The 23799-nt window shown below is 46.5% G+C and overlaps 1 protein-coding gene and 1 long non-coding RNA gene across 3 annotated transcripts in view; both read right to left on the minus strand.

The window, feature by feature from the left end:
• Positions 1 to 494: 494 nt before the first annotated feature.
• Positions 495 to 10510, minus strand: LOC135542341 (mitochondrial import receptor subunit TOM34-like). 2 transcript variants are annotated; one of them, XM_064969237.1, is made up of 8 exons: positions 10283 to 10510; positions 9887 to 10026; positions 3427 to 3526; positions 2754 to 2906; positions 2463 to 2617; positions 2167 to 2314; positions 1864 to 1990; positions 495 to 1776 (listed from the first exon to the last, which is right to left on the minus strand). In XM_064969237.1, exons 2-8 carry the CDS (start codon positions 10014 to 10016, stop codon positions 1675 to 1677), a joined length of 915 nt encoding a protein of 304 aa, XP_064825309.1. In that variant the 5' UTR covers positions 10017 to 10026; positions 10283 to 10510; the 3' UTR covers positions 495 to 1674. The 2 variants fall into 2 exon arrangements, with proteins under 2 accessions (XP_064825309.1, XP_064825310.1); XM_064969238.1 differs by having other exon boundaries at positions 10440 to 10490.
• Positions 10511 to 12793: 2283 nt separating this feature from the next.
• The window catches only part of LOC135541166 (uncharacterized), a 63702-nt gene continuing 52696 nt past the window's right edge, over positions 12794 to 23799 (minus strand). Inside the window, exon 3 of the long non-coding RNA XR_010455929.1 lies at positions 12794 to 13324. This is a non-coding gene — a long non-coding RNA (uncharacterized LOC135541166). The remainder of the gene's footprint in view (positions 13325 to 23799) is intronic.

Genomic DNA, 23799 nt, shown 5'->3' on the forward strand with positions numbered 1-23799 from the left:
AGACAAATCTGTGCTTCCAACTTTGTGACAACAGTTTGGGGAAGGCTCTTTCCTGTTTCAGTATGACAATGCCCCTGAGTACAATGCGATGTCCACACAGAAATGGTTTGTCAAGATCAGTGTGGAAGAACTTGACTGGCCTACACAGAGCACTGATGTCAACCCCATCGATCACCTTTGGAATGGATTGCAACACCAACAGTTAGCCAGGCCTAATTGCCCAACATCATTGCCCGACCTCACTAATGCTCTTGTGGAGGAATGGAAGCAAGTCCCTGCAGCAATGTTCCAACATCTAGTGGAAAGCCTTCCCTGAAGATTAATGGCTGTTATAGAAGCAAAGGGGGACTAAATTCATATTAATGCCTATGATTTTGGAAAGAGATGTTAGAAGAGCAGGTGTCCACATACCTTTGACCATGTAGGATACGTGCATTTGGGAAATATTGCTGAGCCTTAATTGACATATTGAAATGCCATGATTACACTATGTATAAAGTCATATCTTTATTATTTTGCACCATGAGGTAAGTGTTCCAACATTTCACAGAATTGAAAAAAAGTGCTGCCATCACCAATATACCCAGATGACATTGCTGAAATGTAAAACACCCACACTAACTTGTGTCACCACTGCAAAAGCATTGATATTCCAAAGATAAATTTAACAAAAAAGATGTTCAAACATTCCGTAATTGAAGCAACAACAGGACAATGGAAAGCAACTAGTTTTACAGCTGGTATCATCCAATTCAGCCCCCATCAGGGAGGATGAAAGTTTGATTTGTCCCGTTTGTTTCCTGAATCCTAATTAGTGAAAAAAAATGACATTAAAGATTATGCATTACTGATAGAATTGTCAACATGTTAGGTGATACAGGTGGTAATGTTTCAATATGCTCTTAAATTCACTAATAATACGGTAACCATCTGTTTCTCTGGTATAGTGTTACTTTCCTCGACTCAATGAAAATACCCATAAAATGTTCATTTTTAAAATTTATTTAACCTTTATTTAAACTAGGCAAGTCAGTTAAGAACAAATTCTTAATTACAATGACGGCCAACACCGGCCAAACCCGGACGACGCTGGGCCAATTGTGCGCCGCCCTATGGGACTCCCAATCACTTAAAATGATTTGGACATTAAGTGCGGGAATGCTAATATAGGTACGATATACTTGCATTGGATTTGTGCCATAAATGCTAAAAAGTTAGCATTTGAAACAGTGACCAGGTAAACAAACACAATGCATGGATTGCTGTCCTACCTCGTTCATAGAATGCATAGAGTAAGTCTGTAAGTAAACCAATGTAATTTTGTAATTTGGGTGAACTATATCTTCAACTACAACAGTAGTTGATCGTGAAAATCTCTTATGCTAGTGGAAATACATACAAATGCATAGTCCTTGTAAAACAATGGTTGAATGCTATATTTTCAGTTTCATGCAGTGATTGCATAATGTATATAAAGGCTAAATATGCACTGCATTCACTGTGCTTCCCCTGCAGTAGTCAAAGCATTACTCCATCTCGAGTGGATTTAAGTTAAACAGGCCAGGAAATAGATTGGAAAACCTGCTTCTGTGAGTGAATACAGGCACTTCAGGCATGTACACCAGGTCAGCGTAGGGTCGTTCACATCCACAGGCAACCATCCGAATCACAAGCTCATTTCTTCTTTTGCACTTCCAGCAGTAAATTCTGTCCGGCTGTGTTCTTTGGCTCAACTTTCAGCAAGCTGTTTAGATCTTCAATGCAAGCTTTGTAGTCCTGAACGGCAAAATTAACACATCAAACAAAATGTAAAAACTCCATACAATGTACTAACAATTTTTTGTTCATCAGAAAGACTCTCACTTTCAGCTCCTTGTGTGCCTGTGCTCGTCTGTACAGTGCCTTGATATTAGCGGAGTCGAGTCGCAGGGCCTCTCCACAATCTTGCACTGCCTCCTTGTACATCTTCACAGAGAGGTAGCAAAGTGCCCTATTTAGTACAAAAGGCACAAATTAGTCCCATATAGGAATTATGCACATCCCTTGTACAACAGGAGCTGGGCAATAACATTTCACATAACTATATAACAATGCAGAGTTGTGAATACCACTCCCAAGGGTTTGTTGGCATTTGTCTACACACCAGATAGACATTATTAGTCTCACCTATTTGTGTAGGTTGTTATTTCTGAGGAATTGTGTTTGAGGCTCTGAGTGTATTTCTCTATGGCTTTCTTGTACTCTCCTTTTTTCACCTGCGCATTGCCTTCCTCTTTCAGGGTATGGGATTTTTTAATGGAATCCTCTCCTGGGACTGAAATAAAAAATGATACATCTTATTATTTACAGTACATCTGTTACAGGTTGTACAAAGGTGAGAATCCAATAGTAATAGCCAAATTATTAACATCATTTTGTGTTTCTACTCATATTTGAGAGACTGAATCCTATGAAAGACCAACCAGATTTCTCATTTTCTCTGGTGCCATTGTGTTGCTTTGTTTGTTGGCTTGTTGCCAGAGATAATTTTTCTTTGACGGCCATCGGAACAGTGGGAATAAGTGGGAGCTTCTCTCGCCATGAGAGTCCATCCACCTCTGTCAGACACTTCGTCATTCTAGAAAGAAAGAGGGTTAACAAGTTGTACATTCCACTATCTTGATTATGTCCCCTATATATGACAGAAGTTCTTAGAAGTTAAAGGACTTGAAAGGCTTTTTGTAAGTGAAATGGATTTGTGCAACATGTAATACCTGCTGGTACCATCATGGGCTGCAGGTATGTTACAGTCGATCTGTAAGGCTGTCTTGTAGTCCACATAGGCTAATCGGTATCTCTCCAATGCTTCATACGCTGCAGCCCGGCGAAGGAGAGGCTTGATGCCAAACGGAACTAGGTCAAGAGATCTATAAAAAAACATTTTTTTAGGTAGCAGTGTTGTTGCAGTAGTATGGACAAAGAAAGCTGGAGAACCTATACAACAGACGAAGTAATGTTCTACTTGAGTATATTGGAAAAAGATTATCGTGATATGTTTTAGGTATAAGTGTTTCTGCAGTAGTATGGACAAGGAAAGACAGAACAGAACCTAGGCAACACTGGACAAAGTAATGAGTTTCAAAGTAATGAGTTACAGTAAATTGGGAAAATGTTATGTTGATAAGTTTTAGGGTAGGAGTGTTACTGCAGTAGTATGGACAAAGAAAGACAATCTAAGCAACACCGGACAAAGTAATGAGCTACAGTATATTGGGAAAAGATAATGTTGATATTGTAACGACCCTGGGTTTATAAGCGCGGCCAGTTTCATTCCAATATGTTTGAGGTAGGAGTGTTACTGCATCAGTATGAACCGACTGTAGAGCCGAAGAAAAAGGCCTTCATGGCCTAACACAAAACATAATGTCCACAATGTAGGCTACTTACACTGTACAGTCCTTCACACACTCCCAACAATTTCCATCCTTCAGATAACTGGCTGCACGGTTAGAATACAGGATACTAAGATCCTCTGGATTCTTCTTTCCTGTAAATTAATTTACAGTGGTAACAATGTATCAGAACATGGAAAGCTTGTTCTGGTTTTAGAAGACTTCAATGACGCACAATATGAAACACATGTATATGATGTTAGGTGACGCGGCAAACAATGGACGCTATGCGAAAATTGTACCAAAAGAAAAGCAATAAACACATCTGTTCAATAATGTGGTTGTCAAAATACAAAATAAATAACTTGGAAAATGTCCATGTGACAGTTGTTACCCATGTCTAAAAATCCCAATACTGTGCGTTATCATATTTACACGATATGAGCCAAAATGTAAAGTCCCGTGCTAAGAACCTTTTTGTGAAACCCACGAATTCTGTGTATTTATATTTGCGATGAGTATTCCTCAACACATCAGAGCAAGATCAATAGTGGAAAGTAGGGGGTGTTTCACTGTCATCAGACATCTTTTGTCTGAAATAGATGGTGAAATATTTTACAAAAAACAGCATTTTACAATGTAGAGTTTCGTAGCTACAGTGGGGCAAAAATGTATTTAGTCAGCCACCAATTGTGCAAGTTCTCCCACTTAAAAAGATGAGAGAGGTCTGTCATTTTAATCATAGGTACACTTCAACTATGACAGACAAAATGAGAAAAAAATCCAGAAAATCACATTGTAGGATTTTTAATGAATTTATTTGCAAATTATGGTGGAAAATAAGTATTTGGTCAACGACAAACAAGCAAGATTTCTGGCTCTCACAGAACTGTAACTGCTTCTTTAAGAGGCTCCTCTGTCCTCCTCTCGTTACCTGTGTTAATGGCACCTGTTTGAATTTGTTATCAGTATAAAAGACACCTGTCCACAACCTCAAACAGTCACACTCCAAACTCCACTATGGCCCAGACCAAAGAGCTGTCAAAGGACACCAGAAAAAAAATTGTAGACCTGCACCAGGCTGGGAAGACTGAATCTGCAATAGGTAAGCAGCTAGGTTTGAAGAAATCAACTGTGGGAGTAATTATTAGGAAATGGAAGACATACAAGACCACTGATAATCTCCCCCGATCTGGGGCTCCATGCAAGATCTCAACCCGTGGGGTCAAAATTATCACCAGAACGGTGAGCAAAAATCCCAGAACCACATGGGGGGACCTAGTGAATGACCTGCAGAGAGCTGGGACCAAAGTAACAAAGCCTACCATCAGTAACACACTACGCCGCCAGGGACTCAAATCCTACAGTGCCAGACGTGTCCCCCTGCTTAAGCCAGTACACGTCCAGGCCCGTCTGAAGTTTGCTAGAGAGCATTTGGATGATCCAGAAGAAGATTGGGAGAATGTCATATGAAACCAAAATATAACTTTTTGGTAAAAAAACTTGTCGTGTTTGGAGGACAAAGAATGCTGAGTTGCATCCAAAGAACACTATACCTACTGTGAAGCATGGGGGTGGAAACATCATGCTTTGGGGCTGTTTTTCTGCAAAGGGACCAGGACGACTGATCCGTGCAAAGGAAAGAATGAATGGGGCCATGTATCATGAGATTTTGAGTGAAAACCTCCTTCCATCAGCAAGGGCATTGAAGATGAAACGTGGCTGGGTCTTTCAGCATGACAATGATCCCAAACACACCGCCCGGGCAACGAAGGAGTGGCTTCGTAAGAAGCATTTCAAGGTCCTGGAGTGGCCTAGCCAGTCTCCAGATCTCAACCCCATAGAAAATCTTTGGAGGGAGTTGAAAGTCCGTGTTGCCCAGCAACAGCCCCAAAACATCACTGCTCTAGAGGAGATCTGCATGGAGGAATGGGCCAAAATACCAGCAATAGTGTGTGAAAACCTTGTGAAGACTTACAGAAAACGTTTGACCTCTGTTATACACCCTTTGTTGGCAATGACAAAGTATTGAGATAAACTTTTGTTATTGACCAAATACTTATTTTCCACCATAAGTTGCAAATAAATTCATTAAAAATCCTACAATGTGATTTTCTGGATTTTTTTTCTAATTTTGTCTGTCATAGTTGAAGTGTACCTATGATTAAAATTACAGACCTCTCTCATCTTTTTAAGTGGGAGAACTTGCACAATTGGTGGCTGACTAAATACTTTTTTGCCCCACTGTATGTTCATGTATAGGTCGTCGGGGGTTGGTACGAATTCACGTGTGGCCATTTCAATGATGAGCGCTAGCTTGTTAGCTGTGGAATATGGAACGTGTTTTGTGGGAGTGCGAGTGTCTGACGCAGTTCGTGGTAGTGGGAGTGCCTGTTTGCTGAGGTAACGAGCTGGGCGAGCGGCAGCACTGCGAGGCATTGACTTTATTTTGCCGCTGCGAATTTTGTGATTGATGATTTTATTATTTCAAGTAAAACCCACCAGAAATCAGTGGCTACAGCCCTACAATCGATTAAAAAAAACATTGCTAAATAGCAGGTAATTAAACATAAGACAGTATATAAAGTTGTATTCTAATTTCATAAATTGTTAAACTCTCAGCTTTGCATAAAGTCTTGATAATAATATGACTAGGCTACCTTCAATTATTGGGTGTAACGGCTTTCTTCTGTTGAAGGAGGAGTGGACCAAAATGCAGCGTGGCAGACAGCATGGATGGCGTTGTGTGAGTGAGCGGTTCGCTCATGTCAACGGAACAGAGTGCTCCATGGTGGCGGTGGGGTTATGGTATTGGGAGTCATAAGCTACGGACAACGAACACCGTAGCATTTTTTCGATGGCAATTTGAATGCTGAGACACCGTGACGAGATCATGATGTCCATTGTCGTGCCATTCATCCGCTGCCATCACATCCTGTTTCAGCATGATAATGCATGCCCCCATGTCGCAAGGATCGGTACACAATTCCCGGAAGCTGAAAATGTCCCAGTTCTTCCATGGCCTGCATACTCATCAGACATGTCATTGAGCATGTTTGGGATGCTTTGGATTGACAGCGTGTTCCAGTTCCCGCTAATATCCAGCAACTTCACACTGGGATTGTGGATTGGGATTCCACAAACCACAATAGCCGAATCAACTGCTCATCGAACATCGCATTCCAAAATCATGGGCATTAATATGCAGTTGGTCCCCAGTTTCCATTAGATGTTAGAACATTGCTGCGTGGACTTGCTTCCATTCACCCACAAGAGCATTAGTGAGGCCGGGCACTGATGTTGGCCGATTAGGCCTGGCTCGCGTTCCAATGCCAAAGGTGTTCAATAGGGTTGAGGTCAGGGCTCTGCAGGCCAGTTAAGTTCTTCCACACCGATCTCAACAAACCATTTCTGTCTGGACCTTGCTTTGTGCACGAGGGCATTGTTCAAACTGTTGCCACAAAGTTGGAAGCACAGAATCATATAGAATGTTTAAGATTCCCCTTCACTGAAACTAAGGGGCCTAGCTCAAACCATGAAAAACAGCCCCAGACCATTATTCCTCTTCCAACACAGTTGGCACGATGCATTCGGGGCAGGTAGCGTTCTCCTGGCATCTGCCAAACCCAGATCCGTGAAGAGAAAAATGCGTTTCCACTTCTCCAGAGTCCAATGGCGGCGAGCTTGGCATTGCGATCTTAGGCTTGTGTGCGGCTGATCAGCCATGGAAACTCATTTCATGAAGCTCCCGACGAACAGTTCTTGTCCTGACGTTGCTTCCCGAGGACAGGCTTAAAAAAAAACGCTACACAAAAAAAACGCAATCCCGTTCTGTGAGTTTGCATGGCGGTGTGCTCGATTTTATACACCCGCCAGCAAGGGGTGTGGCTGAACTAGCTAAATCCACTCATTTGAAGGGGTGTCCAGGGGTATACTTTGTATACAGAACATTGGGAAAGTATTCAGACTGACTTTTCCCACATTTTGTTACGTTAGTTAATCCATTTTAGAATAAGACTAAAACATTTTCCTCAATCTACACACAATACCCCATAATGACAAAGCGAAAAACAGGTTTTTGGAAATGTTAGCAAATTTATTACAAATAAAAACCAGAAATACCTTATTTACATAAGCATTAAGAGCCTTTGCTCAAAATTGAGCTCAGGTGCCACTCTGGTACACTCAATTGATTGGACATGATTTGGAAAGGCACACACGTCTGTATAAGGTCCCACAGCGCATGCCAGAGCAAAAACCAAGCCTTGAGGTCAAAGGAATTGTCAGTAGAGCTCTGAGTCAGGATTGTGAGGAGGCACAGATCTGGAGAAGGGTAACCACCAAGACTCTTCCTAGAGCTGGCCGCCCTACCACACTGAGCAAAAAAGGGGAGAAGGGCCTTGTTCAGGAAGGTGACCAAGAACCCAATGGTCACTCTGACAGAGCTCCAGAGTTCCTCTGTAGAGATGGGAGGATCTTCCAGAAGGACAACCATCTCTGCAGCACTCCACCAATCATGCCTTTATGGTCGAGTGGCCAGACAGAAGCCACTCTTCAGTAGAAGGCACGACAGCCCACTTGGTTCACCAAAAAGCACCTAAAGGACTCTCCGACCATGAGAAACAAGATTCACTGCACTTCTACTTTGATTCATGGTGGTGGTAGCATCATGCTGTCGGGATGTTTTTCAACAGCAGGGACTAGGAGACTAGTCAGGATCGAGGGAAAGATGAACAGATTAAAGTACAGAGAGATCCTTGATGAAAACCTGCTCCGGAGAGCTCAGGACCTCAGACTGGGGTGAAGGTTCACCTTACAACAGGACAAGGGCCCTAAACACACAGCCAAGACAATGCAGGAGTGGCTTCGGGACAAATCTCTGAATGTCCTTGAGTGGTACAGCCAGAGCCAGGACTTGAACCTGATCGAACATCTCCAGCGAGACCTAAAAATAGTTGTGCAGCGACGCTCTCCATCCAACCTCACAGAGCTTGAGAGGATCTGCAAAGAAGAATGGGAGAAAATCCCCAAATACAGGTGTAGCATCATACCTAAGAAGACTCAAGGCTGTAATCGCTGACAAACGTGCTTCAACAAAGTACTGAGTATAGGGTCTGAATACTTAGGTAAATGTGAAATCAGTTTATTTTTAATACATTTGCAAACATTTCTAAAAACCTGTTTTTGTTCTGTCATTATGGGGTCTTGTGTGTAGATAGATGAGCGGGGAAAACTATTTAATCAATTTTAACTTAACAAAATGTCTGGGAGTCTTCCGAATGCACTGTATATAGATTCATCAAAAATGGCTATTGAAGCCGAAAAGTCTATTAGACCATCTTGAATGTCCTTTTCTATTCAAAACTTTGAATGCTTTCAACTTTCCAGCTGAAATAATAAATGTGCTGATGCAAAAATATACACAAATAATACATTATCTGATTAAATTGCTTAAGAAAGGGGGAAAAAAAAAGGCATGTCTTCTCTCTCTCCCCCCTGTTTGCACTGGCAAGGGAATCTCTTGCAGAAAGAATTAGACAGGACCCAAGCGTAACAAGTATCAGTCTTGGCAAACATTAATATAAACTAAATGCATTTGCAGATTATGTCCTGCTATACCTAACCAATATTGAAAACAATGACCCCCTTGCTAAAATTATTTTCAAAATACTAATACAAATCACCTGGGGGAAAAACAAAATAATATCATTAGGAAGATTAATGATCTACAGCAATCTATTAAGTTGACCACAAACAATATCAAATACTTAGGATGCTTATTAGTGACCACAAACAACAAATATACGCTGAGTGTAAAACACATTAAACAAGTGCTCTTTCCATGACAGACTGACCAGGAGAGGAGACAGTTTAAACTTATTTTTTTACCTTGAGACATGGATTGTGTGTGTGCCATTCTGAAGATGAACGGGCAAGACAAAAGATTTAAGTACTTTTGACAGGGTATATTAGTTGGTTCCAGGCACACCGGTTTGAGCGTATCAAGAACTGCAACGCTGTTGGATTTTTTACGCTCAACCGTTTCCCAAGTGTATCAAGAATCACCCACCATGCAAAGGACATCCAGCCAACTTGACACAACTGTGGGAAGCATTGGGAGTGAACATGGGCCAGCATCCCTATGTAACGCTTTTGACACCTTGCAGAGCACATGCCCTGACGAATTGAGGCTGTTCCGAGGGCAATATTAGTAAGGTGTTTCCAAGGTTTTGTACACAGTGTATAAAGATAACTTTATCCCATTACTCAACAATATGAAAGCAGATCTAATTAAATGGAACAATCTTCCCATAAAATAAGATTTTAGCAATGGTAAATCCTATCCTCATGCAATAGTGCTGTGTGTTCCTGAGAAGCTTCTCTATAACATGCAATACAAAGTATAACACCAGAACCAACGTTTAATGTAACCCCCTACCATGTAGCCTGGTCACAGAAAACACTACTAGAACATTAAGCCATTGTTGTGACTGGCTTGTTAGCTAGCTGCCTACCTGACTTCTCCACTTCTTTGATAGCCTGGCTGTAAATAGAAGCAGCCTCCCCATACTGTCCATTTTTAAAGAATTCGTTGCCTGCTTGTTTCAACTCTGTCCAAGACTGGAAACGACGCGTCTGTGACATGTTTGTTTTTCTGTAACACATGACAGAAACAGTTGCAAGATAACGTTAGTTGGCTAACGTTAGCTTTACGTTTGGCAGCAAGCAAGCTAACTTTTACAGTAAACAAAAAAGTTATTGTTAATAGCTACTAAATTGAGCCAGCCAACTGACGTTAGCTTCTACATACTTCCCTTTAATAATCTGGCCAGCATAATTTGAGCTAATTCCTTAAAAATACAGTAGCTAACTAGCATAGTATTAGTGTATCCAGCTAGGTCTCAATTTACCAGTGACTGAATGAATATTGATATCTGGGCAAGCCGGTTGTGTAACTAGCTATAATCTACTGTACTCGTCCGCAAATCGTCTAACTAATAATGTTAGCTAGTAAACTCAAGATCTTAAACAAGTTAGCTATAGAGGTGTAATACGTGTCTCGTTTACTAGCTAATCACGAGCATCGATCAGTGGGTTTTCAGAATCACTTTATAACTCCCGTTATTGGCAAAACCGCTGTGATTGAAAAAGGCAAGAACAAATAAGTACTTCCGGGATACGGATTTGTGGAATCATTCAGAGTAAAAGTTCCGTCCTGTGTACTTTGTAAATTAATAATGAAAATGTGCACAACTATGGACAAATATATATACTAATGTATACTAATTATCATACAAATAATAAATACGAGTATTTCCATATTATGTTATGTAATTTAATTTTTTATGTATATTTTTTCCAAGCCTATATGGTCGACAATGTTTGTGTGTGTGTACTTCTATCACTTATTGCATCATACAAAATTATCTGTATGTTGTGTTGCAGTAAAATGGCGGTCCATACTACTCAGAGCACTTCTAGTGTCCAAATCCACAGAGTTTACACCCAGAGGAGCATCTCTGCTCATTTGGCAGCCCTTATAGAGTTGGCCATCAACTTAAATCCAATGTTATTTTCGTATTGCACTACAAAATTATCTGTACGTTGTGTCACAGTAAAAGGGGGTCCATACTACTCAGGAGCAATTGAGGTTTTCAAATCCATAGAGTTTACACCCAGAGGAGTGTCGCTGCTCATTTTAGCGGCCCTTATAGAGTGGCCCATCAACTTAAATAAATAAAAATATTCATATTGGACATGCCTATTGCACTGTACAAAATGATCTATACCTTGAGCCACTGTAAAAGGGGGGGTCCATTCTACTCAAGAGCACTTTTAATTTCCAAATCCACAGAGTTTACACCCCCAGTCGTTTCGCAGCTCATTTTGAGGCCATATTTCATGTTGGACATACATTTTGCACCATTTCTGTACATTGTGTTGCAGCAAAAGGGGGTCCATTTTACTCAGGAGCACCTGTAGCTTCCAAGTAAACAGAGTTTACAAGATTTGAGAAAATTAACATGATTAATAAAAGAGAAAAATATTTATTAAAACATTTCACTTTGAACAACTACCCCATCTAGTGTCCTTTTAAAATTCTGACTAATGACGGAAAATATCCTTTTTTTTGTAGCATTCAGTGTTATATTGAACATATCAAAGGAGGCTGGTGTCAGGAGCTCATTTTAATGGCTGGGATGTAATCAATCGAACGGGGTTATACACTTTGTTTCCATATGTTTGGTGTGTTTCAAGTCAAATAAAATTTAATTGGTCACATTCACACACATATTTAGCAGATGTTATTGCGGGTAGAGCGAAATGCTTGTGTTCCTAGCTCCAACAGTACAGTACGATCTAACAATTCACAAAAATACACACAAATCTAAAGTAAAAGAAAGTAATTAAGAAATATATCATTATTAGGACAAGCAATGTTGGTGTGGCATTGACTAAAATACAGTAGAATAGAATACAGTATATACATATTAATTAAGTTAAGCAATATGTAAACATTATTAATAAAGTGACTAGTGTGCCATGTAGGGAACCAGCCTCTAAGGTGCAGGGTTGCGTAACCAGGTGGTAGCCAGCTAGTGATGGCTATTTAACAGTCTGATGGCCTTGAGATAGAAGCTGTTTTTCAGTCTCTTGGTCCCAGCTTTGATGCACCTGTACTGACCTTGCCTTCTGGATGGTAAGCGGGGTGAACAGGCCGTGGCTCGCCTGGTTGATATCCTTGATGATCTGTTTGGCCCTCCAGTGGCATAGAGTGCTGTAGGTATCCTGGAGGGAAGGCAGTGTGCCCCAGTTGATGCATTGGGCAGACCGCACCACCCTCTCTGGAGAGTCCTGCGGTGGTGGGCAGTGTAGTTTCCTTACCAGGCGGTGATACAGCCCAACAGGATGCTCTCAATTGTGCATCTGTAAAGGTTTGTGAGGGTCTTAGGGGCCAAGCCGAATTTCTTCAGCCTCCTGAGGCTGGGTATCATTCCATTGATTCCATTCCAGCAATAACAATGAGCCTGTCCTCCTATACCTTCTCTGACCAGCCTCCTCTGGAACATACATATTGCACTGTACGCAATTTATACTATTATAGTGGCCCTTAATCTGTGGAAAAGTTACTGAAAACTGATATTCAAGGCATAGAGTTGGTTATGCTCCTTAAGTGAGTTGCTGATGAATACGAATGCAAAATAATGACAAATGGAAACAAAAATAATGTCAATGCTAGTTTTTATTTGTTGCTACTTTGAAATACCTATTTTCAAGAGGGAAGTGAAAAAACAGATACCTACTTAAGCCAATGTTGGAGAAACTGAAAAATAACTTCCCTGGTCGCTTTTAAGACAATCGAGCAAGCTCATGGAAATACACAAATCATTAACAATAACTAAACTATTTACATACTTTCAAAACATGTCAAAATAGTGACTTATTACAACAAAAACAATTATTTAATAGCCGAACCTACAATAATCAGACTTTGGAAATAGTACTTAATAATCAGGGCTGGTGTCTGCTCTTAAGGACCCACAGGTTGTGCAAGGCTTTGCTCAAGCCCAGTTCTACCATACATGTTTCTACTAATAAGCTGATTAGTAGGATTAGGTGTGGTAGAACGGAGATTGAACATGAAGCCACCATCCCCGATACAAAATATTAGCAAATCACAAACTGCCGGGAAACACCCATAAAAGGATGAGTCATTAGACAAAAGCACACAAAAAAATTAACAAAATTAAACTGAAAATTAGTTGATTGATAACTGGCCTAAAATCTATGCTTTCGAATTTTTGGCTAATATAAATGTCATAAGTAATGCTTTTGAATTTAAACAATATATTTACAAGAAGATCAACACAACTTCCACTTGGTTCTCTTTGTGATTTCAGCAAATATCCTTGGTGAGGAACATTGTCTCAACGGTCCCAGGCCTTCAGTTCCTGAAAGACAAAATACAATTTCTGATAATCATGCAACATATAGCATTCAACAGATGATTGTGCTTTCAAATCCATCTTGGAAAAGTACAACAAATAATTATATGTCCAATATGAAAAAAACAATTGGATTTAAGTTGACGGGCCACTCTATAAGGGCCACCAAATGAGCAGTGACGCTCCTCTGGGTGTAAACTCTCTTGATTTGGAAACTATAATAATATAGTAATCCTATTAATATTGTTATTTCTATTATTGTAGTAATAATTGCTTCTTAAATAATGTATTGTATATTACTGTTGTTAACATGATAACTATCTAGTAATTATTACTTTTAATGCTGTTAACAATAATGTCAATGCTATATAATATTATTTGTGCTATAAAGGCTATTACATTTATTATTATTTTTCATATTGTTAAACAAAGTCTGCTAACATTTCCTCATAAAATTTTACGAATTTCGACCATTTGTATTATTTTTTCATCTTCATTATGGGACTTTTATTTTGAAGGAAAATCGCCGAGGTCATGGCTTTATTCTTGCAAGTTCTTGCTTATTCTTGCTGGCGGAATGGAGATCTTGGCAAGGACGGACACGCTATCTTGGTGTTAGATTTCATTTTCGGTTCTTCCTTTCTTTAGACAGGGAAAGTATGGGTAGCTCCAGCCCAATATGACGACCGGAGAATGGGCGAGTGGGTGTGTCGAAAGTAATGGGTGTGTATGGAAAGCGAATCAGCTAATATCCACCTAGATTTCACCTTTATTTTTTTTTACAGAATTTCAGTTTCATCTTCTCCCTTTGCAGGCTACTGGGCTTCCTCTCACAACCATATTTGGTAGTGAGTGGAAACGTCAAGCGGATGCTTTATATTTATACATCCGGTGAAATATCTGTCTCATTGTTCTCTCTGTGGCACTACTGTCAGGCAACTGGCATAGGAAGTTGCTACATAGTAGCCAAAATCAGGGTGACAGTCACAGAAAGCACATTCATACAACACTAGAAGCAACAGTACACCCATCATCTATACATTTAATGAAAAAATAATGTAGCGACCCGCACAGACAGCTGTGTGTTATGTGTTAGGCTAGGAGGTGGTTGTGTTGTACTGACCAGTACCCGGTGTTCGCGGGGTCCGACATGTCAATCAACCTGCTATCTGCCAATCACGGGAATGCCTGGAATGTTCTGATGCCGGGCATCCTGGTGGTTGGCGGAGTGGCGTGGAGGGGGGGTGGAGCATTGGAAGTTAAGACCAGGTTCAGCTTTTTGTTCTCTCTCTCTTACGTCTGGGCTTCCCAAGAGAAGGTCACGATTGGCTTGTGGGTTATCTGTTATCTTTTTGGCGTGTGCTACGGCCCAAACAGTAGCCTGTGTAAAGTTGGTTTAATAAACCGTCAATTCGCAAACTCAAGCCTCTGTCTGGACAATTGTTCATTTATGATCTAGTCAGGTCATTACATTGGTGTCAGAAGTAAAACGTTAATACAAGTTAGCCAGCTAGCTAGCTGACTTATGTGGCTAGCTACCGTAGGTGAGAACGGGGATTGAAAATGCGTCGAGGAATCCGAAAGTGAAGGTGGAGGTAGGGGACGATTATGGCCAAGGAGGTGCGTGTGAATGGACGTCGGGGGTTCTGTCTGAGGAGATCGCCAGGGCGTCGGAGCGCAGAGGCCGCTTGAGGGAGGACGTTAGAGCGATGGCGGCTGAAGCGGGCATGAGTGCTTCGTCGTCTGTATTTCGCGCGGATTCTGGTGGGCGGACCCGAAGTGGCGACGTCGACGCGGCGTGACGAGGAATCTGGGGCTCAGGATGTAAACAAACATGGCGGCGCCCAGTTCCCGGCGTCTGTATTTCGCGGATTCTGGTGGGCGGACCCGGAGCGTCCGTATCTGTTAAGACCCCCGAAGTATTCCGGTAAGGCGGATTGGGAAGCTTTTCATGCTCAGTTTGAACTGTTAGCTCATTTTAGGGGTGGTCGGATGAAGAAAGGGCACTGCAGTTGGCTTTATGCCTCACGGATGAAGCTCTGGCCTGTTTGATATTGATTAGCCCCGAGGACAGGCATGCTTATGGTGCTTTAGTGGGAGCACTGAGGAGGCGCTATGGACAGTGTGTACAGCCCGGGCTACTGCGCTCCGAACTGAGTAATAGACGCAGACAGCCTGGAGAGCCTCTACGGGTGCTAGCTAATGACATTGAGAGCCTCTCTCGGCGGGCATATGCTCACATGCCCCCCTCCGTGCAGAGCGAGCTAGCACGGGACCAGTTCATACAGGCGCTCTCTCCTACGGAGCTGCGCATACAGACCCAGCTGGCTCATCCTGAGTCATTGCAGACAGTCTTGGAGATGGCTTTGGAGAGGGAGCTGGTGTGGGCTGGGGCTTCAGCTGGGGCTTTGGTGGGGGTGCAGGGAGACACACCCTCTGTGCGAGCTGGGGGGCAGAGCAGCCCGGAGCCGGAAAAGCCTGCTTGGGTGGCCGAAATGACAAAACTCATTCAGGCTGTGTCGCTACAGGCGGCACGAAACACAAGCCCTGGTCCCAGGGTCTGCTGGGGTTGTGGCCAGCCAGGCCATCTGCGCCGAGATTGCCCCATGTCCCCCAGAGCTCAGGGAAACGGCTCGGGGTCCGCATAGACCGGGTAGTGCGGACCCCTGGTTTTCTATCCCAACCACCATCATCTTCAGGAGGAGCCCACCGGCACAGACGGGGAAGCAAGGCTCCACTTCCCCCAGAAGCAGACGAGGGCAAGCGGATGGAGCCTGTTGTTGTGGTGGGCCGGACCTGTGTTGGGGACTTTTGTCATGTCCCTGTCACTGTGGAGGGGGTGCCCTGCTCCGCCCTGGTGGACACTGGGTCCACAGTAACCCTGGTGAGGCCAGATATTGTGCCAGGTTGGACTCAGTGTGAGCCTACAACTGTGCAGCTCCGCACAGTCACAGGTGAGCTGGCACCCATGAAAGGGAAGGGAATAATGACTCTGACAGTAGGGGGCAGGACAGTGCGTCATCCTGTGTGGGTGGCGGCTGTGCAGGACCCTTGTATCCTGGGGTTGGACTTTCTTAGGAGCACAGGCTGCCAGTTAGACCTAAATAGGGGCACACTGAGCTTCCAGGGAGGGACGGAAGTCACCATGGCTCCCCCTAATGTCACATTCACTCAACCCCACAAACCCTTTACTCCAACAGTTAAAGCAGCAGAGACTCATGGCTGCGCCCCCTCCCCCACAGCTGTGTGTGACTTTTCCCCAGTCCCCCTGTCACCTACGGCAGTGTGTTACATTCCCCCAGCTACCTCCATGACACAGCCCTCTGTGAGCCCGGGCCGCAACCCCCCAGCCCAGCTACCCCAGATGGGAGAGGAGAGGACACTGTCTGCAGTGAGGGAGATATGGGGGAGGAACTGTGTTGGTCTTGACCCCGAGCAGCAGGAACGGTTGTGGCAGTTGCTGTTTGAATTCAGAGACAGCTTTGCGTTGAGTGAGGAAGAGGTGGGTCAGACTCATCTGGTGCAGCATGAGATCGAAACAGGTGATGCTCGACCCATCAAGATGCGTCCCCGCCGTATCCCGCTGGCACGCCAGGAGGCGGCAGACAAGGCTGTGTTGGAGATGCAGAGGGCAGACTTCATTGAGCCCTCAGACAGCCCCTGGGCGGCGCCAGTCGTCATGGTTCCGAAGAAGGGGGGCAAGCTGAGGTTCTGTGCGGACTACAGGCGGCTGAATGAGGTAACCAGGAAGGACTCATACCCCATACCACGTATCGATGAGTCGCTGGACCTGGTTAGGGGTCCTCCTGGTTCTCCTCACTAGACCTCCGCAGTGGCTACTGGCAGGTGCCCCTCTCCCCAGAGGCCAGAGCCAAAACTGCGTTCTCCACTAATACAGAGGACACTGGCAGTTCAAGGTCCTGTGCTTTGGCCTGTGCAACGCTCCAGCTACTTTTGAGCGTTTGATGGACAGGGTGCTGGATGGCATCCCCCGACAGCAGTGTCTGGTATACCTCGATGACATCCTGGCCCATGGCAGCTCCTTCCAGTCAGCCCTGGGGGCGCTACGGCGTGTGCTGGAGAGGGTGGCTGCCACAGGTCTGAAGCTCCACCCCGAGAAGTGCCACTTCATGAGGAGAGAGGTGTCCTTCTTGGGCCACCGAGTGGGGAAGGAGGGGATCAGCACCATGGAGGACAAGGTAGGGGCTGTCAGAGACTGGCCCACCCCCACCGACCAGCGTCAGCTGAAGAGCTTCCTGGGCCTGGCCTCGTACTACAGGAGGTTTGTACGGGGCTTCTCAAGCGTTGCTGCTCCACTGAACCGCCTGCTGCCAAAGGACAAGGCTTTCACTTGGACAGTGGAGTGCGAGGAGGCGTTCAACACCCTCAAACGGGCACTGATCGAGGCCCCCGTGCTCGCCCCCCCTGACCTCACCTTGCCCTTTATCCTGGACACAGACGCGAGCAATGTGGGCATGGGTGGGGTGCTGGCCCAGGTGGGGCCAGAGGGGGAGAGAGTGGTGGCGTACTTCAGCAAAACATTTGACAAACATGAGCGCCGCTACTGTGTCACCCGGCGGGAGCTCTTGGCTGTTGTGGCTTCCGTCAAACACTTCAAGTACTACCTGGGTGGTCTGCCCTTTACTGTAAGGACTGACCACTCTGCTCTCCAGTGGCTCATGTCTTTCAGAGAGCCAGAGGGGCAGGTGGCACGCTGGTTGGAGGAGCTTCAGCCGTATGACTTCACGGTGGTGCACAGGGCAGGGGCACGCCACTCCAACGCCGACGCCATGTCCCGTCGGCCCTGTACTGCAGACGGCTGCCGCCACTGTGAACGGAGAGAGGGACGGGAGAGAGAGCTGCGGGCAGAGGAGGGTGTCTGTGCCACAGTGTGTCGGGCGAGCGGGCCGGTCTGCTGCGAGCTGCAGACTGTCGACGTGGCTGAATGGCGGCAGCAGCAGGGACGGGACACAGACCTACAGCCAGTGCTACAGTGGGTAGAGGCGCAGGTGAGGCCACCATGGGAAGAGGTGACAGCGCTCTCACTCGCGACCAAAGGGTTGTGGTCGAAGTTTGAGAGACTACGGCTGGCTGATGGCGTGCTACAGCGGGCATGGAAGGAGTCAGCTACGGGAGAGGAGAGGTGGCAGGTGGTGGTCCCAAAAGCATTGCGGGAGGCTGTGCTCCAGAGTACTCATGGGGGTGGGGACTGGACACTTTGGGGTCACAAAAACACTGCGCCATCTCCGTCAGGGCTTCTACTGGGGGCAGCACAAGAGGGATGTGGAGGACTTTTGTCGCCGCTGTGACAACTGCACAGCGAGAAAGGGCCCCCAGGCCGCTCTCATGCTCAGCTCCAACAGTTCCCAGTGGGGGCTCCCATGGAGAGGGTGGGAGTGGATGTAGTTGGGCCGTTCCCCACCACAGACAGTGGAAACCGCTGGGTGCTCACGGCCATGGACTATTTCACAAAATGGCCCGAGGCCTATGCTCTGCCTGACCAGGAGGCAGAGACCATCGTCGACGCCCTGACAGCGGGGATGTTCAGCAGGTTTGGAGCTGCAGAGTCCATCCACAGCGACCAAGGCAGAAACTTTGAGTCCCGTGTGTTCGCCACCATGTGTGAGAGGTTGGGTATGCACAAGACCCGCACTACTCCTCTCCATCCTCAAAGTGATGGCCTTGTGGAGCGCTTCAACAAAACGCTTGGACAGCAGCTGGCCATCGTCTCTTCCAAACACCAGCGGGACTGGGACAAGCACCTGCCTATGGTCCTCATGGCATGCCGCTCCGCTGTCCAAGACTCCACCTCCTGCACGCCTGCCCTCCTCATGCTGGGGAGAGATCCGCACCCCTGCGGAGATGGCGTTGGTCGGCCCCTGGATAGCCCTCATGTTCCTCCAGGGCCGGAGTATGCCCGGAGACTCCAGGACCGCCTGGAGACAGCCCACACCTTCGCCAGGGAGCAGCTGGTGAATGCAGGTGTGAGGCAGAAAAGGAACTATGACGTGCACACCCGGGGAAGGCACTTTGTGGCTGGGGAGCTGGTCTGGGTCTACAGCCCCCTAAGGAAAAAAGGCAGATGCCCCAAGTTGGACAGTCACTGGGTGGGACCCTGCAGTGTCCTGGAGAGGGTAGGGGTGGTTGTGTACCGGGTGCAGCTTCCTCCCAGGGGGAGAAAGGTGGCACTGCACCGGGACAGGTTAGCCCCATACAGAGGGGCCTCTTTTCCCCAAACCCCAGGAACCCCCACAATTCCCCTCTCTGGCAATGACATTCTCCAGGCACCCACCCTCAGGTGCCGCAGACAAGGCTCCAGACAGCCCACTCCCCCAGTCTCCCCCCCTGTGTCACCGCGTGGTTCCCCAGAGCCACGGACTGTATTACCCGTTCCCGCTTCCTTGTCCCCCATAGCCCTGCCTTCATCCCCTGATTCCCAGAGGGGCACTCTGCGACCATCACGGACACGCAGGCAAAGGAGACCTCCGGGTCGCTTCAGAGACTTTGTTTGTTCCCTCGGGGACGAGGGACTTTGTGGTGGGGGGGCTGTGTAGCGACCCGCACAGACAGCTGTGTGTTATGTGTTAGGCTAGGAGGTGGTTGTGTTGTACTGACCAGTACCCGGTGTTCGCGGGGTCCGACATGTCAATCAACCTGCTATCTGCCAATCACGGGAATGCCTGGAATGTTCTGATGCCGGGCATCCTGGTGGTTGGCGGAGTGGCGTGGAGGGGGGGTGGAGCATTGGAAGTTAAGACCAGGTTCAGCTTTTTGTTCTCTCTCTCTTACGTCTGGGCTTCCCAAGAGAAGGTCACGATTGGCTTGTGGGTTATCTGTTATCTTTTTGGCGTGTGCTACGGCCCAAACAGTAGCCTGTGTAAAGTTGGTTTAATAAACCGTCAATTCGCAAACTCAAGCCTCTGTCTGGACAATTGTTCATTTATGATCTAGTCAGGTCATTACAATAAACAATCATACGTTTTATAACTGAAAATAAATAATTATTTGTGTAAAACTAACTGTTATGAACTTGAGTGAAGACCCAAAAGCGGTTTTAACAGAAAACAGAGTTCTTTAATGAAAATACAGGAATGGCATAAATCCTCTTCCAACGTTGTCAGCGGAACAAAAAGAACGTTAGTATAGTGCAGGATGCTCCTGCCAGGCAGACTCCGACAGGACAGGACAAGGTGGAAGCAAACGAGACGACAGCTTGCTTCTGGCATCAAAAAACACAAACAAGAATCAGACACTGAAAGTAGCAGGAACAGAGAAAGAAATAGAGACCTAATCAGAGGGGGAAGAGAGAACAGGTGGGGAAGAGTGAAAGAGCTAGTTAGGGCAGATGTAGAACAGCTGAGGAATGAGAGACAGAGAAGGTAACCTAAAAAGACCAGCAGAGAGAGAGTGAAGAGAAAGGACAGGAACAGACATAACAAGACATGACAGTACCCCCCACTCACCGAGCGCCTCCTGGCGCACTCGAGGAGGAAACCTGGCGGCAACGGAGGAAATCATCGATCAGCGAACGGTCCAGCACGTCCCGAGAGGGAACCCAACTCCTCTCCTCAGGACCGTACCCCTCCCAATCCACTAGGTACTGATGACCACGGCCCCGAGGGCGCATGTCCAAAATCTTACGAACCCTGTAGATGGGTGCGCCCTCGACAAGGATGGGGGGAGGGACGAGCGGGGGAGCGAAGAACGGGCTTAACACAGGAGACATGGAAGACCGGGTGAACGCGACGAAGATAGCGCGGGAGAAGAAGTCGCACTGCGACAGGATTAATGACCTGGGAAATACGGAACGGACCAATGAACCGCGGGGCCAACTTACGAGAAGCTGTCCTAAGGGGAAGGTTCTGAGTGGAGAGCCATACTCTCTGACCGCAACAATATCTAGGACTCTTGGTCCTACGCTTATTAGCGGCCCTCACAGTCTGCGCCCTATTACGGCAAAGTGCCGACCTGACCCCCTTCCAGGTGCGCTGCAACGCTGGACAAAAGCCTGAGCGGAGGGGACGCAGGACTCGGCGAGCTGAGATGAGAACAGCGGAGGCTGGTACCCGAGGCTACACTGAAAAGGGGATAGACCGGTAGCAGACGAGGGAAGCGAGTTGTGGGCGTACTCTGCCCAGGGGAGCTGTTCTGACCAAGACGCAGGGTTACGAAAAGAAAGACTGCGTAAATGCGACCAACAGTCTGATTGGCCCGTTCGGCTTGACCGTTAGACTGGGGATGAAAGCCGGACGAGAGACTGACGGAAGCCCCAATCAAACGGCAAAACTCCCTCCAAAATTGAGACGTGAACTGCGGGCCTCTGTCGGAAACGACGTCAGACGGAAGGCCATGAATTCGGAAAACATTCTCGATAATGATCTGAGCCGTCTCCTTAGCAGAAGGGAGCTTATCGAGAGGAATGAAATGAGCCGCCTTAGAGAATCTATCGACAACCGTAAGAATAACTGTCTTCCCCGCTGATGAAGGCAGTCCGGTGATAAAATCTAAAGCGATGTGAGACCACGGTCGAGAGGGAATGGGAAGCGGTCTGAGACGGCCGGCAGGAGGAGAGTTCCCAGATTTAGTCTGCGCGCAGACCGAACAAGCGGCGACAAATCGACGCGCGTCACGTTCCCGAGTGGGCCACCAGAAACGCTGGCGAATGGAAGACGTACCCCGAACGCCGGGGTGGCCGGCTAACTTGGCAGAGTGGGCCCACTGAAGAACGGCCGGACGAGAAGGAACGGGAACGAACAGAAGGTTCCTAGGACAAGCTCGCGGCGACGGAGTGTGAGCGAGTGCTTGCTTTACCTGCCTCTCAATTCCCCAGACAGTCAACCCGACAACACGCCCCTCAGGGAGAATCCCATCGGGGTCGGCGGAGACCTCAGAAGAACTGAAGAGACGAGATAAAGCATCAGGTTTGGTGTTTTTTGAGCCCGGACGATAAGAAATAACAAACTCGAAACGAGCGAAAAACAGAGCCCAACGAGCCTGACGCGCATTAAGTCGTTTGGCTGAACGGATGTACTCAAGGTTCCTATGGTCAGTCCAAACGACAAAAGGAACGGTCGCCCCTCCAACCACTGTCGCCATTCGCCTAGGGCTAAGCGGATGGCGAGCAGTTCGCGATTACCAACATCATAGTTACGTTCTGACGGCGATAAGCGATGAGAGAAAAACGCGCAAGGATGGACCTTGCCGTCAGAGAGAGAGCGCTGAGAAAGAATGGCTCCCACGCCCACCTCTGACGCGTCAACCTCAACAACAAACTGTCTAGAGATGTCAGGTGTAACAAGAATAGGTGCGGATGTAAAACGATTCTTAAGAAGATCAAAAGCTCCCTGGGCGGAAACGGACCACTTAAAGCACGTCTTAACAGAAGTAAGGGCTGTGAGAGGAGCTGCCACCTGACCGAAATTACGGATGAAACGACGGTAGAAATTAGCGAAGCCCAGAAAGCGCTGCAGCTCAACGCGTGACTTAGGAACGGGCCAATCAATGACAGCCTGGACCTTAGCGGGATCCATCTTAATGCCCTCAGCGGAAATAACGGAACCGAGAAAGGGACAGAGGCGGCATGAAAAGTGCACTTCTCAGCCTTCACATAAAGACAGTTCTCCAAAAGGCGCTGGAGGACGCGTCGCACGTGCTGAACATGAATCGAGAGAGACGGTGAAAAAATCAGGATATCGTCCATGTAAACGAAAACAAAAATGTTCAGCATGTCTCTCAGGACGTCGTTAACTAGTGCCTGAAAGACAGCTGGAGCGTTAACGAGGCCGAAAGGAAGAACCCGGTATTCAAAGTGCCCTAACGGGAGTGTTAAACGCCGTCTTCCACTCGTCCCCCTCCCTGATGCGCACGAGATGGTAGGCGTTACGAAGGTCCAATTTGGTGGTAAAAACCTGGCTCCCTGCAGGATCTCGAAGGCTGAAGACATAAGAGGAAGCGGATAACGATTCTTAACTGTTATGTCATTCAGCCCTCGATAATCCACGCATGGGCGCAGGGACCCGTCCTTCTTCTGAACAAAAAAAAACCCCGCTCCGGCGGGGGAGGAGGAGGAGACTATGGTACCGGCGTCGAGCGAAACCGACAAATAATCCTCGAGAGCCTTACGTTCGGGAGCCGACAGAGAGTATAATCTACCCCGGGGGAGTAGTTCCCGGAAGGAGATCAATACTACAGTCATACGACCGGTGTGGAGGGAGAGAAGTGGCCTTGGAACGACTGAACACCGTGCGCAGATCGTGATACTCCTCCGGCACCCCTGTCAAATCGCCAGGCTCCTCCTGTGAAGAAGAGACAGAGGAAACAGGAGGGATAGCAGACATTAAACAGGTTACATGACAAGAAACATTCCAGGATAGGATAGTATTACTAGACCAATTAATAGAAGGGTTATGGCGCACTAGCCAGGGATGACCCAAAACAACAGGTGTAAAAGGTGAACGAAAAATTAAAAAAGAAATGGTTTC

Source organism: Oncorhynchus masou, chromosome 6, assembly GCF_036934945.1.
Source record: "Oncorhynchus masou masou isolate Uvic2021 chromosome 6, UVic_Omas_1.1, whole genome shotgun sequence".
Taxonomy (NCBI): Eukaryota; Metazoa; Chordata; class Actinopteri; order Salmoniformes; family Salmonidae; genus Oncorhynchus; species Oncorhynchus masou.

Coding starts and splice junctions, on each gene's coding strand:
- LOC135542341 (XM_064969237.1), bottom strand. CDS start 10,016: ATGTCACAGACGCGTCGTTTCCAGTCTTGGACAGAGTTGAAACAAGCA. Junction 2,315..2,462: donor CAGAGAAAATGAGAAATCTG/GTTGGTCTTTCA, acceptor TTTTTATTTCAG/TCCCAGGAGAGGATTCCATT. Junction 1,777..1,863: donor AGGCACACAAGGAGCTGAAA/GTGAGAGTCTTT, acceptor TTTGCCGTTCAG/GACTACAAAGCTTGCATTGA.